At 37.2% G+C, this 15,432-nt stretch overlaps 1 protein-coding gene across 16 annotated transcripts in view; it reads left to right on the forward strand.

Annotated features, from left to right (window-relative positions):
- The first annotated feature begins 336 nt into the window (after positions 1–336).
- The window catches only part of Ythdf3 (YTH N6-methyladenosine RNA binding protein 3), a 34,040-nt gene continuing 18,944 nt past the window's right edge, over positions 337–15,432 (forward strand). For 2 of the 16 annotated variants that reach the window (XM_031376399.1, XM_031376401.1), the window contains exons 1-3: positions 348–725; positions 1,201–1,225; positions 6,733–6,818. In XM_031376399.1, coding sequence (XP_031232259.1) covers positions 702–725; positions 1,201–1,225; positions 6,733–6,818 — 135 coding nt within the window. In that variant the 5' untranslated portion in view covers positions 348–701. The other 14 variants (XM_031376403.1, XM_031376402.1, XM_031376390.1 and 11 more) reach the window with 13 other exon arrangements.

The raw sequence follows: 15,432 nt of genomic DNA on the forward strand, positions 1-15,432 counted from the left end.
TTTAACATTCTTTTCTTTTTTTTCCCCCCCAGGCAGTCTCGCAACTGTTTCTCTTCTCTGAAGGCTATTTTATTCAATAGAAACCGAACCCATCCTAACAGAGAGGTAGAAAGCACCCTAGAATGAAGAGAGCGTGCTCCCCCCACACTCCAACACCGGGCTTCCCAACGGTGGCGAGCCGCCGGACTGCTTCCGTAGCCTCCAGCCAAGGGCTGACCACGCCGGGAGCCCGCCGCTCGCTCCGCGTCCCGCGCATGCGTCTACAGTCCAGCCCCGCCTCCCGCCCCTCCCCGTCTCCGGTCCCCGATGACGTGCCCTGCGGGGGGCGGAGCCCGAGGCCGTGGCGGGAGTAGGGGGAGGGAACGGCGAGGTGTGCGTGGACGTCAGCCTGGATAGCGGAAGGTCAGGACGGCCCGGAGCGGAAGTGGGGCTGAGGGAGCTCGTCCGCCATTGTGGGCCCGAGGATCGGAGGACGAGCGGGGACGAGCGGCATTGCCGGCGGCGAGCTCGGGCCCCTTCCGCGACTCCCCCCCCCGACCCCCCGAGCGTGAGCCCTCTTTCCCGCGGCCGAGGCGGCGGAGGCTGGAGCCGGAGCTTCGCGCGAGCGGCAGGCGGACCCGGGCTGTGAGTGTTCTCGGAGAGAGAGAGAGAGCGAGAGACAGGCCCAGGCGGCGGCGGTTCCTCTCGGGTTACGGTGAAGAATGTCAGCCACGAGCGTGGATCAGGTGAGGGGAGCAGGGCCCCGGCTCAGGGGAAAGGCCCGGAGCCTCGGAGCTCCACCCTCGCGTGCGGCGCGGCGCGGCGCGGCGCGGCGCGGCTCGGCGCGGCTCCTCTAGCCGCCGCTAGCTCCCTATAACGGCGCCGTGGCTCCTGGTGGTCGGTCGGGGCTGCTTGCCCAGGCCGGGCCTCGGCGCAGGCGTCTGAGCCTGCGGCCGGCGCCCGGGATCACACCGCGGAGGGCCGGACGTCCCGGCGGCCGCCGCGGGGCCCGGAGCTGGCGGGTGCTGGAGGCGATGCGGGGAGAGGCGGCGGGTGGGAGGCGGACTGTGGCGGAGAAGGTTGCGGAGGCTCTGGTTGGGGTTCACACACCTACGCGGATTGTTCTGAAGAACTTGTTTTCCAGTGTCTCTGTTTAACACACTTTTCTTCCCTCCCCCTCCCTCCCCGTCTTTTACCACATCTTTTCGCGTCTTGCTTCAGAGACCTAAAGGGCAAGGAAATAAAGGTGAGTTTGTTTTGTTTTGTTTTGTTTTGTTTTTCCTTCTTCCCCCCCCCCGTTAGGTGTTCCCTGATGTTATTTTTTTTTTAAACTGTAAGCGGTTTCTTTCTTGTTCTTGTATTTCTTTCTGAATATAAAAGGTTAAGAAAAACATCCATCCTGCAGCTAACAGCCAACATTTTACTTAGTTCCTGGGTTTGAAGCTATGTTTGGAGAAACCCGAAATACTAAGAAGAAACAGCCGTCTCGGCTGTATTTCAGTGAACGTGATGTTATGTCTTTAGTTTACCATTTTAATGTTTGTTACATAACTTAGGTCATGCCTTTTTTTCGACATTTGTGTCTAGTTAGGTAAGTTTTTAGAGCGAACAACATTTCTGCTTGAAATTTCGGGCTTACGTTTAAACTTGGTAAGTCACGTGACGTTCTGTGCCACAGTTGGTGAAAATCATGCCCTTAATCACTGATTGCATAGGAGTTGCCTGCAAGGAGGCCACCGCCGTGTAGAACTCCTAACAAGTATGTAATCTTACTGTTAGAGCTCTGATTGGAAGGCGTGTCTCGATCTAGTTTCTTACAAAAGCCTGAGACAGAAATTATATGTGCAGTTATTGCTAGTGTTATATGATTTGCTGTTTAAAAACTGCCATTAAAAATAAGGGAGTTAGAACACAAATGTAGTTTGTTTTTATGCTTTTGGAACAAAGTAGTCCGCTGATTGAAACATGGCTTAACATGTGATATTAGTGTAGAACAATAACTCCTTTCTTGGGGTGGTGCCAATTAAAGAACATTACAATGAGCTATATATTTGTAACGTTCTGTGGTGCCGGAAATGACACTAAATAGAATTATACTTCCTGTTTTTTTTTTTTTTCCCTTCCCCAGTAACCAAGTACTATGCTGTAGTAGCCCTGTAGGTGTAGGTTTACAGTTTCTATTTATGCTTTTAATATTTTTCTGGGTTTTTATGTGGCAAGGCTGGTTAATTAGAAATAATAGTGCTCTGCCTAGAATAATTTTCTGCATGTCACACTACATTTTATATAAGAATTTATATATACCAGATACATTGTAGTGTGTTAGCTAGCAAACTTTATTTTAATTACTGATGTTTTCTTTCAGCATATGAAATCTAGGAATTTTTAATTCATAGAATTCCAGTTTATTTTAGTTACTGTAAACTTCAGAATTAGAGGTCAATTTAAAAGTAGTTATTAAGCATTTGTAAGTTTAAAAGGACTTCTTTTCTTTTTTTGACTAATCTGACCATCGTGACATTTCTGGTCATTATTGCCTAGTGTAAACTATTTTATTCTAGAACTATGGCAGTTTTGCAAGGCTATTTGAAGTGCTAAGTGTTTTATGTTACCTGTTTTAAGGTAAGTGACTTCTATGAAGTTCTTTTTGGATAAAACAAATAGGTCATCCAGATTGGGTATTATAAACTAATTCTGTATTACCACAGTTTGGGTACCTGAGAACTACTTCATTTTGATATGGCCTAGAGAGGTCTCTGCTGATATACTATAAATCACCTGATAGATAGAAGCCGGCTAGCTGCCAACTGCATCACTCTATGGTTACATTTTTTATAGAGAATTTTTAATTGTTAGTATATCACTTCTGATATATTTAGATACACATACAAATTATGTTTTTGAATAGTTCTTTGTTCACACAAATTTTCTTTTATTCTTTTATAACTTTAATTTTATCCTAGGATGAAGGTTAGACTGGGGTTTCTTATAGTCCTAGGTTCCAGTTTCAAATAGATCTTCCGATTAACTAAGTTTGCTTAGTACATTATACATTTTTGTTACAGTTTCTCTTCTGTAAACAAGAAATAACTAAGTCCTGTTATGATTATTATAATTACAATAACTTTTTCCTCTAGTTGCTGTTTTTTGAATTATTTCTCATCCTCCTGTGAGGAGGAGAAGGAAAGCTACTGGCACAAAAGTATTGGTATATTTAAAGTCATTTAAGTTGATTTAAAATGATAGAAACCATAACCCTACAAATATACTACAAGCCAAGTCACAGCTACTACCAAGTCACAGCTACTACCAAGTGGCTATTAGGGGCTTTTGTGGGTTTTCGAGAAACTTCTACCTTAGCTGACTTAATTTAAATTTAGTGAAATTATCTTATAGTGAGTCTGCATACTGATATCAGGCAGAAAACAGGGTTTTTTTCTTTTTGCTTTACAATTAATTGTAAAGATACAATTAGTAATTTTGAATTTAGAGCTTAAGAACTTTATGTTCCTAAGAAATTGAGATCAGTTAAAATTTTGAAGCTAGTTGACTTAATATGACTTCTGAGATGCTGTGTTTCTTTTCTGAATTACTAGTTGACATTGGTAGTCTAACACCCTGCTTTAAGTGTCTGTTTTTCTGCAAAGTATTTTTAAAGCATATTCCCAAGGCTTATTTCAATAATGGGATGAGAAGGAGTTCTGCCAGCCATGTGAGGACACAGAACTCCTTCTGAAGTGTAGTTCTTGGGTTTTGTTACATATTTCATTCCTTTTTTGTTTTGTTTTGTTTTTTAACCAAAGATTTTTCCTATGTGAAATGTCAGAACTGCTTATTATTCTTGGCAGGATAGTATGAAAGAATAGCAGTTAGAGTTAATAAATAACGATAAGTAAAATAAATAAGGGTAGGTATTTGTTGGTCGATAATTTTCTTTATTAACAGGAACTTTTGCTGTGTCTTCGTTTGTATGTCAGATGTTTTGGGCTTTCTTCTGTTCTTTTGTCTTCTAAGTTTGTTTAGGTAAGCAGCACAGAGATCACAGTTCTCTTCTCTTCCTTCTGTAGGAGGGACACACATCTTTTATACAACTGGAGTTTAAAAGAATTAGGTGGAACTTGTTTGTTTGAATGTTTCAGAAAGGTAGTATATTTGGCAAAATGTTGTATCTTCTCTCTGTCCCCCCAAGAAATGATTTCAAAGCACCATACTATCATTATTTTGGCTTCATATTATTAATAATCCTCACAACATTCCTGTAAGGAGATAGAGGGTATATGGTATTGTCGCTGTTTTTGTAGGTGGGAAAACATGATGCACACATCTGTTGACTTTCCTAACTTGATGTAGTCAGGACCAGAGCAGAGAACCAGCTGGCTTCTAAGGCCCATGTTCTATCTTGATTTGACTTTGCTCCATAGGGCAGAGGAAACAGGCGAAGAATCATGTAAGTCATCTGTTCTTTTTTCCCCTGAAGAACTTACACATTATAGATGTGGGTTAGATTTCATTACTGCTCACTGACTTTCAGTCCCTGAGACATTAGATTTTCATTAAACAATGTTCAACAACTAAATTCTTATAAAACAGTTGTTTTAAGAAAAGCATGCTTCTGAAATTAGAGGGCTAGTTAATATCTTATTATGAGTCTTTAAATGGATAGTGTTTTTTTTTAATATATTGGCAGTATAGGCTAGAAAACACAAGTGGTAGAAATGATGGGCTGTTTTAAATACTAGCTGGGCTGGTATGCATACTAGCTTAGCAGTTCAGTAAGTAGGAAACATTCTTCCCCTAAGAAGTAAAAGACTGTGCATCACCATTGCTGATGAAAGAACAGTCAAACCAATAGCAGAGGAGGTTCATTAGAGTCGCTGGGACTGCAGGGCTTACCTCAATGCTCAGGTGGCATTAGATGTATCCTATGACACCTCCTTTTTACTTTGTTTGTAGTAACTGTTCCATATTTTAATTCTGGGGCACATTTGGCTCAAGCTTAGCTCTGATGAAATCTGAAATACAATTAAATCTTGTAAGTGGAGTCAGAATCTGTTTATTTTTGGGTCACCTTTGATGATTATGCTATCATAGATGTCAGCTTTAAAGGCTTCATGCTCAGAGTAGATTTACTGTTGAGCCATCCCAAATTTTTACAGTTCTTTGCTTGTAAGCCACTGCTTACTAACAGAATTACACTTTAGGTGACACTTGGGCAAAATTAAGAGTTGATGTTCTGATAAACTTAATCCCACATTAGTTGGCAGTACTTTGTAACATTGTACTTTTAAACAGTAAGTAGTTCTAAGATTGACGTTCTTCAGAAATTGCCTTTTTTTCATTTCATGTTTCAATAATGTTTTCATATTGATATATCAAATATTATTCTACTAACCTTTGTTTTTCTAGTTTAGAATAATTTTTAGTTTTATTTGGGATATTGTAATATTTAGTATTATAAAGATTATTAAACATGTCCATTTATTGCTAAGATGAGGTGAAGTAGGATCAATTATCATCAGTAGATTAGTGAGCTCGGATCACTCCTGGAGACCACCTGCCTCCGTGGTAATAGACCTGAAATTCAAATATAGGAGGTGTTTTTATATGCTTGTATGTTTTTATATGTTTTCAGGCATGACAGAGACAGTGTCCACATATATTTTATTTTAGTTTTTCTTGAATCCAGATATTATATATTTTAAAGTGTTTATGAAATAAATTTTGAACTAGTGTGATAGTCTAATTTATCTTGTAATTTGTTTTCTCATGTGTTTCATGAGTGATCATCATCATCTATGGCGTCTTAATTGTAGTTTTTCTTTCATGTGAAAGTCTTATTTATTGATGTTTGAACTCAAAACCTCAGTGCATGCTAAACACACACTTCAGCCTTTGAGAATCAAGGTGTGTGCACATGTGTCAGAGAATCAGAAGTTTTACAGATTTTAGTTGTGAGTACTTACACAGACTACACAGGGACCTGGATTTGCACTCTCAGGACTGCCAGACAACCAAACCAGAAAAACATAAGGCCTTCTTTATTTTACTTTCTCAATGACAGCATCTTGCTACGTAGCCCAATCTGCTAGGTAAATGTTTGTGTTGTCCATACTGCTTTTGACATTGAGATCCTCTTACATCTGCCTCTCGAGTGCTGTGGTAAAATCAATGGGGACATCATACCCAGCCCTTTGTAGATTTTTCATACTTGAACTTTAAGTCACAAATAGTTACTTGAAAGTTGGGTCTGGTGTTATATTTCCATTGCTTCACAAGGTGAAGTAGGAGGACTGAAAATTCAAGGTTAGCCTGGGTTGCAGAAGAAATAAATTCTTATGATTATCAGATTAATAGACTTTTACAAAGCTAGGTCACATACTCAAATGTATTGTCTACAGCATTACTTAGTTATTTTAAATTCAAACAATTTTAGGGAGCCCTTTCCAATATTTTATGTTCCGTTGCTTACTACAATGTTAAAATTGGGATATTTAAGAGTTTAGTAAGTGGGAGTGTATACATACGGCTTTTATAGTGTTGAGCTTATAGATCACAAGATTTCTAAGTTTTCTGTGGCACACATTACATTTTTTTTTCTATAGGTTATCCTTAAGATTGCTCTTAAGCTAAAATATAAAGGAACTCAGGCTTATTTTTTCCTGAGTTGCTCTGAAAATTTTTTCAAATGTTAGATTGTTCTATGACTTTCATAAGGATAATTACAACATTTCTAATACAAATGTGTTTTTTTAGTTTCAGTACAAAATGGTTCGATTCATCAAAAAGATGCTGTAAATGATGATGATTTTGAGCCATACTTAAGTAGCCAGACAAATCAGGTAAGTTGTCTGTAGAGTCAGACTTTAGGAAGTTAAACTTCTTTTATTTTTTACTGATTTTTTTTTCCAAGTAGACATCTAATTGAATAGGAGGATAAAATAACGTGAATAAATTCATTTAGTATATCTACATATGGTGAATAACACTTGCAGGTTTATGACTGTGGAGACTAGAGGTGGTAGGTAACTGAAGGGGTTCTAAAATACTTAAAGATTAACATTATTTTTATATGTTACACTTAGAATTGTTGAGCATTAAGGTAATTTCACTTTTTACTATTGCAGCCATGTATTTTTAACTAAAGCAAATTAGACTTAATCAGCTGGAAACTTATGGGATAATGACTAGTTTGTATCTTACAATTTTTAGTTAACTGTATTTTCTTATTTTAAGACATTCAAATTTGAATTCCATTGACAGTTATTGCAATTTTTAGTATCTAAAGTATTAGTGAATAGAATTAAGGACTTTATAAATACTTCCTCGTTATGGACATAGATTGTAGTACATATCTCAGTTCTGGGATTTGAACCTGTGATATTATTCTACATGCAAAGTCATGTGCCACAATTGAGCTACTTGCCTAGTCTCTAGTAGCTTTTGTTTGTAAAGGTAATAAGTATTAAGAAACAGTAGAATGTTATTTAATATTTAGTTATAATTTTTGCTCTCATGTTTATTTTCAACTTTGTGTCTCTGCTAGAATCAAATTTTGAAAGTATGATTTCAGCCCTCTACTTCATTAGAATATTCTGGAATGTTTCTGTCGCTTATAAAAAGATGTATGAAACATGTATTCTGAAACATTAGATTTTAAAAAGCATGAGAGGAAAAGGCACTCATTGTTTCCATAGAATGAGCAATGGAATTAGAAAATTTGAACAGAAAGTTTTCTGTTTTGAAAAATATAGATTTGGTTTTTATCTTGGAGAAGTGATGGCTTTGCTCACTCTTATCTACCTCTTGGTCATTTTTTACCAACTTTCCTCTGTGTGCTGGCTTAGATTCCTAGCATATATTGGAGAGGAATAAATAAACGAGGAGGAATGAAAACAAATGGTAGAATTTGTGAATGCTGGACAGAAAGAGTATTATTCCCGTCCCTGCTCCTACTGAGAAAAGATGTCAGGAGTTGTCTTTCCACAGTACCAAAAATGATGACCTCTAACAAAGCATGTATTTTAAGAGCAACAATAATATAGAATGTTGAAAATTAAGTTTGTTTTATAGAAGAAAGTGGAAAGTTGTCTGAAATCTTAGAGGTAAGTTATATAAGATTTTAAGTAATTCAGAATTTCTTAGCTGAACTATAAAACTGAAGAAATTCAAGAGAATCGGTTTAGTGGAAATTAAGTTTATTGCTGGAATATGTCAAATAATCATGATTGACAAACTTTAAAGTTGTGCAAGAATTCACGTAAATTAGTTAGTTCCTTGGATAGTGCTTCACTAAAGTGTTCAATTAAAGTTCAACTGGATAAACTATGAGGTTCTTTTTAAGATTTATTTTTATGTGTATGTTTCTTAGTATATGCTATACATGTATGTGATTTGGGAATTAAAAGTTGTGAGTTGTCTAACCTGGGGATCAGGGAACAGAATTTGGTTTTTCCAAAAGAGTAGGAAGGCTCTTAACTGCTGAGCCAGCTCTCCAGTTAGATATATGAGCTTTTAAAATTAATCTCTTCAGGTAATTTTAAAAAGTATAAATGATGAAGATGAATCATTTTGTGGAAAAGGTGTTAATACTTTTCACTGATTTAAATTGTTATATATACTTGGATCCAATTCATATCAGTTAACCTTGGTTAAAATATGTTGAAAAATATTTAAATATTTTAATTTAAAAAAATTAAAATGTGAGTTAAAATATGTTGTTGGCCTTACCTCTCTAGCAGCATACTTACTCTATTTTACAGTGTTTTATTTGTAAAGGAGGAAGGAAAGAGATCATTGGTTCCCTGTAGATCTTCCAAATAAGCTGGTGGTTGAATCCAGGTTTTATAACTAAGGTGCCTTTTTGTTAACTATGCCCTGCAACTCACAAATACATTTAAAGAGGAAATTGAAATACTGATGTTACTCGTGGTCAGTGTTGGTCAGAGTTGGCATTTTGTTTCCAGATTCTTGGCTATTCACACATTCACAGAATTGAAATTAAAACCCACACAAATTTGCAAAAGTAGCAAGAAAATTTTATTTAAACCAAAGTAATAGAAAAGTTCAGCATATACTGCAGCGGTGCAGGCACCCACATGAATGGAAATGTTCAGGGTCTCAGGTTACTGTCTGGGCTCTCTGTGAGCTCTAAAGGAAGAACGGGAGGGCTGATTGTAAGGGTGTGGTTGGCATGCTTTTCTTTTAATTGATAGACTAGCTCATACAGTCATTTCTTTCCATTGTCTGTATTTCTTCCCATAATTCATCATTTACTCATCTATTTCTTTATCTGTATATCTACATTTATATTTATCTATCTATGAACATATATATAGGAGTAAAGTGATAAATAACCTAAAAGGCTACAGTTTTGTTTCACTGTTCATCTAGCCTGGAACTACCCGTGGCTAAATCTGCCTTCCAATTCCCAAACTAGATTGTATTGAGTCTACTTTTGAACAGAAATTTCCCAAAGTTTGATTGTTGTTAGAAGAGTAAAGAACTTATACCCTTGTCCAGAGAAGCTATCTTCATGTAGGCTTATGTGAGTGAGCCTCAGAGGTGGCTGGTGCATTGATCAGAGAGGAATGTATGCATAATATGCATGTATATATACTTGTATGATAGGCAAAAGTGCATTATTAGAAGATGGGTATGTACATGCTACAGACCAAGTGGAATCCCAGATTACTAAAGCAGTCCCTATGCTTTCCCTATAGAGGCTTGGGAAACTAATTATATTTGAGTTTATTCTGTTTTGGCATCACATGCCGTCTAGTTTACCTATGGCTGACTATTAATGTGATTTTTCCATTGGCATTACAGTAACTGCTATTCTAGAGTCCTGAAATCCAAATCTGATTGTATAGTTCTCAATACTAATAAAAATGTTACCTGTCAGATGTGGTGGTGTGATCTTAGCACTTAGGAAGAAGCAAGAGGATGTCAAATTTAAAGGTAGACTGGGATACAGTTGAGATAACAAGATCGTATCTCACAGAAATCAAAACAAAAAAATAAAGCACACAGAACACCACTACCATAGTTCCAGAGAAGTGGATAAATTTGTCATATGAGAGCATTTAAAATGGTTCAAATACTTTATCTCATCTTTAGTCAGCATTGCTCATCTTTGGGAAATAATTTCTGAGAATATACATTTTTCTTCTCAATTTCTTTTAAAAAATCACCTTAATCTTTTTATTTATATTTGTATCATACATTTTTCTTTCTTATGTCAAGCCTCAAACTCAACACCCCATGAAGTTAACTCCTTGCTGATATGTTTTGTCTCAATTTTTATACACGAATATAATACTAGTTAAGTTGGAAGGTCAGCTCTTTGCTGCAGTATTGTGGAATGCTCCAGTACAGGGAGTGAATTCTTTTATCTTTCTGTTTCCTGTCATGGGCATCTCTGGGAGGGATGAAGGATTGAAATTTTAACATGAAATAGATGTTAACTGAATGAATATGTTAGGTATTTGGTAGAATATATAATGAAGAATTACAGTTGATGAAACATACAGATTTTGATTATTTTTAACAGTTTTCATGACATTTTTTTATGCTTGTGTTTTGACAGTCTCCTTGTATAGCCCTGGCTGGTTTCAAACTTAAGACTGCTGCCTTAGCCTCCCAGGTACTGGAATTATGTTGAGTTTCAAACTTAAGACTGCTGCCTTAATATTGATTGTGCTTTTGCAATAAATCTCAGTTTTTGAGATGAACAATAGAAGAAAGTAAATATAATCACTAAAAATACACTGAAAGTCATTAACCCTTTGATGTAGAAAATAGGACAGCTTTCTGTTTGTGTGTTTGTTTGAGATTAGGTGTGGTAGTGTATATAGCTCATATTAACCTCATCAGTTTCCAGGTATATTAGATTCATAGGTGCATACTACCAATGTAGGCTTGGAAGTCTGCAGTCTTTGAAGTACTTCAGGTTTGTTTGTTTGTTTGTTTGTTTGCTTGCTTGCTTGTTTTCTGAGACATGGTCTTACCATCTAGCTCAGACTGTTCTGTAACTTACTGTGTAGATCAAGCTGGCTTTGAAGTCATAGATAACCGCCTGCCTTTTTCTGGGATTCAAGGAGTGCACCACTATACCCAGCTGTACCTCAGGTTCTTAATAGAAATAGATTTCATTTTACTTGTTGTAACAAGTACTGTTTACTGATGAGTAATAACACTTTTCATCAATCTTTTTAAAAATATCTGATATCTAATATCTAATACTTAATTTTACATATTTGAATAAAGAAATGTTACAACTGAAAAGTCAAATGAAAATTGAGCTATGTTAATGTGCTTTGAGAACAGCAAACATTAGCCTTTTTTTGTTTTTAATAGATATTTTATTTACATTTCAAATGTTATCCTCCTTCCTCATTTCCCCTCTGAAACTCCCCCATCCCATCCCCTCTTCCTCCTGCTTACTAACCCAACGACTCCTGCTTCCCTGTCCTGGGATTCCCCTACACTGGGGCACTGATCCTTCATAGGACCAAGGACCTCTCCTCTCATTGATGTTCCACAAGGCTTTCCTCTGGTACATATGCAGCTGCAGCCATGAGTCCCTCCATGTGTAGTCTTTGGTTGGTAGTTTAGTTCCTGAGAGCTCTGGGGGTACTGGTTGGTTCATATTGTTGTTCCTCCTATGGGGCTGCAAACCCCTTCAGCTCCTTGGGGCCTTTCTCTAGCTCCTTCATTGGGAATCTTGTGGATTGCTGTGAGCATCCACTTCTGTATTTATCAAGCACTGGTAGAGCCCCTCAGGAGACAGCTATATGAGGCTCCTGTCTGCAAGCATTTGTTGACATCCACAATAGTGTCTGGGTTTGGTAATTGTACGTGGGATGGATCCCCAGGTGGGACAGTCACTGGATTGCCTTTCCTTCAGTTTCTTTTCCATACTTTGTCTCTGTATCTCCTACCATGGGTATTTTGATCCCCTTTCTAAGAAGGATGGAAGTATACACACTTTGGTCTTCCTTCTTCTAGAGCTTCATGTGCTATGTGAATTGTATCTTGGGTATTCTGAACTTCAGGGCTAATATCGACTTATTAGTGAGTACATACCATGTTTGTTCTTTTGTTATTGGGTTACCTCACTCAGGATATTTTCTAGTTCATCCATTTGCCTAAGAATTTCATGAATTCAGTGTTTTTAATAGTTGAGTAGTACTCCATTGTGTAAGTGTACCACATTTTCTGTATCCATTCCTCTGTTGAGGGACATTGGAGTTCTTTCTAGCTTCTGGCTATTTTAAATAAGGCTGCTATGAACATAGTAGACCATGTGTCCTTATTGCACGTTGGAGCACCTTCTGGATATATGCCCAGTAGTGTTATAGGTATTACTATGTTCAGTTTTCCTGCCGGACTGATTTTCAGAGTGGTTGTACCAGCTTGCAATCCCACTAGCAATGAAGGAGTGTTCCTCTTTCTCCACATCCTTGCCAGCGTCTGCTGTCACCTGAGTTTTTAATCTTACCCATTCTGACTGGTGTGAGGTGTCATCTCAGTGTTGCTTTGATTGGCATTTCCCTGATGACTAAGGATGCTTTTCAGCCTTTTGGTATTTATCAGTTGAGAATTCTTTGTTTACCTCTGTACCCCATGTTTTATTAGGGTTATTTGGTTCTCTGGAGTCTTAACTTCTTGAGTTCTTTGTATATATTGGATACTAGTCCTCTATCAGATGTAGGATTGGTAAAGATCTTTTCCCAATCTGTTAGTTGCTGTTTTGTCCTATTGACAGTGTCCTTTGCCTTACCGAAGCTTTGCAATTTTATGAGGTCCCATTTGTCAATTCTTGATCTTAGATCATGAGCTATTGTTGTTCTAGTCAGGAAATTTTCCCCTGTGCGTATGTGCTTGAGGCTCTCCCCACTTTCTTTTCTACTAGTTTCAGTGTATCCGGTTTTATGTGGAGGTCCTTGATCCACTTGGACTTGAGCTTTGTACAAGGGGGGGGGATAGGAATGGATCAGTTTGCCTTCTTCTACATGCTAACCGCCATTTGAGCCAGCACCGTTTGTTGAAAAGACTGTCCTTTTTCCAGTGAGTGGTTTTAGCTCCTTTGTCAAAAATCAAGTGACTAAAGGTATGTGGGTTCATTTCTGGGTCTTCAATTCTATTCCATTGATCTACCTGCTTATCACTGTGCCAAAACCATGCAGTTTTTATCACAATTGCTCTGTAGTACAGCCTGAGGTCAGAGATGGTGTTTCCCCCCAGAAGTTCTATTGTTGAGAATTGTTTTCTCTATCTTGTTTTCTTTTTTTTCTTATTCCAGATGAATTTGGAAATTGCTCTTTCTAACTCAATTGAGTTGGAATTTTGATGGAGATTGCATTGGATCTGTAGATTACTTTCAGCAAGATGACCATTTTTTACTATATTAATCCTATCAATCCATGAGCATGGGAGATCTTTCCATCTTCTGAGATCTTTGATTTCTTTCTTCAGAGACTTGAAGTTCTTGTCATACAGACCTTTCATTTGCTTAGTTAGAGTCACGCCAAAATATTTTATATTATTTGTGACTATTGTGAATGGTGTTGTTCCTTTTTTTTTTAAAGATTTATTTATTTATTATATGTTAGTATACTGTAGCTGTCCTCAGACACTTTTTCTTTTCTCCCCGGCCCCGCTCACTCGGGCCCAAAGATTTATTTATTATTATATATAAGTACACTGTAGCTGTCTTCAGATACCCCAGAAGAAGGCATCAGATCTCATTACAGATGGTTGTGAGCCACCATGTGGTGGCTGGGATTTGAACTCAGGACCTTCGGAAGAGCAGTCAGTGCTCTTAACCACTGAGCCATCTCTCCAGCTCGGTGTTGTTCCTTAATTTCTTTCTCACCTTGTTTATCCTTTGAGTAGAGGAAGGCCATTGATTTGTTTGAACCATTAGCCTCTTTTAACTTTTCAAGTATTTTCATAGTTATTAAAAAATTAAACTAATCTTTATTAATATTATTGTACAATTCCAAAGAAGCACTTTTAGTAATTCTTCAAAAGAATGTTTATTCTGGGAGAGAACCCTCCAAATTGTTAAATAGCTTTGACATTCCTTAGAGGCTCAAGGTATAGTTCAGTTTTCTTAAAGTATGCTTAGCATACATAAGGCCTTGGATTTCATCCTGCCTTCATCTCCCTCCCCAACTTTCACAATATGTAGAGCAAAAGTCGCCCTTATTTTATAAACAAAAAGAAATGAAATGGCCTGTTAGGATTGTGGACATTGAAAGTGGAATGTGAGGAGTTGAGTCCTTCCCTTCTTCCTAGTAGATCTGCACTTAGCTTTGAGATTATCCCACCTGGAAGCTTACATTTCAAAAAGAGGTAAGATAAGTTTTAGTAATAAATACAACTGAATATATGTGATACCACATTTCCTATTTGAAATTATATAAAATATTAAATATAAAGAAAAGTTATGATGAGCATATGCATTGCTTAGAATCTGCCATTGATATTTCATTTATCATATTTTTCTTTCTTTTTTTTTTTTTTAAGATTTATTTATTATTATATATAAGTACACTGTTGCTGTCTTCAGACGCACCAGAAGAGGGCATCACATCTCATGTCGGGTGGTTGCTGGGATTTGAACTCAGGACCTTTGGAAGAGCAGTTGGTGCTCTTACCAGCTGAGCCATCTCGCCAGCCCCATATTTATTTCTTAATGTTTTTCTTTTTAACAAATACCTTTGGTAGAGGATATGTTTTTAGTCATTTTCAGCCCTATCCCTCAACTCCTCTTAGATTCAATTCTGTACCTACTCTCTTATGTCTTGTTTAAAAAAGTTTTTTTTAATTCATTTTAAAATGTTACAGAGTTTTCATAGTTCTCTATAAGTGGATCATTTTTTCCTAGGTGGGTCAGCATTTACAGTTACAAATATTTACAGTCTTAAATATTTTAATTTTCTTTTAGAAATAAAATTTATATGTAATGTGCAAAATTTGAGTGCCTCCATGTAACTAAAGCCAGTGTTCAAGTAGACCATCTTTCATGCAAATTTTTGTTCCTGAGTTTAATTTTTTACTGACCTCCAGGGACACTTTTGGGATCTTTTTTTTAATGAATTAAATGTTTAGAGTTACAGATATTTATAAGGTTATGGTTTATAAATATATAATATAGGGTGCTTTTATATATATCAAAGTAGTTAAACTATCAGCCTACATAGTTTTAACAATATTTTTTTTGTGAACAGTTGAAATTTTACCCATTTTGGAATGAACTGCATATTAGTTATATATCTCACTTAGGCACCTTTACACATTTGTGTCATGATACTTTGTCTTTGCTCTCCTGTTTTCCCCTTCCTTCCCTGAGTCGTTCCTTTCTGTTCTGCTTTGCTATGTACATAAGTTCCTTTACGTCTGTTTCCTACTTCTGTTAACTAATCTTTTTGTTCTCGTTGATTTTTA

The sequence above is a fragment of the Mastomys coucha genome, unplaced genomic scaffold (assembly GCF_008632895.1).
Source record: "Mastomys coucha isolate ucsf_1 unplaced genomic scaffold, UCSF_Mcou_1 pScaffold17, whole genome shotgun sequence".
Classification (NCBI taxonomy): domain Eukaryota; kingdom Metazoa; phylum Chordata; class Mammalia; order Rodentia; family Muridae; genus Mastomys; species Mastomys coucha.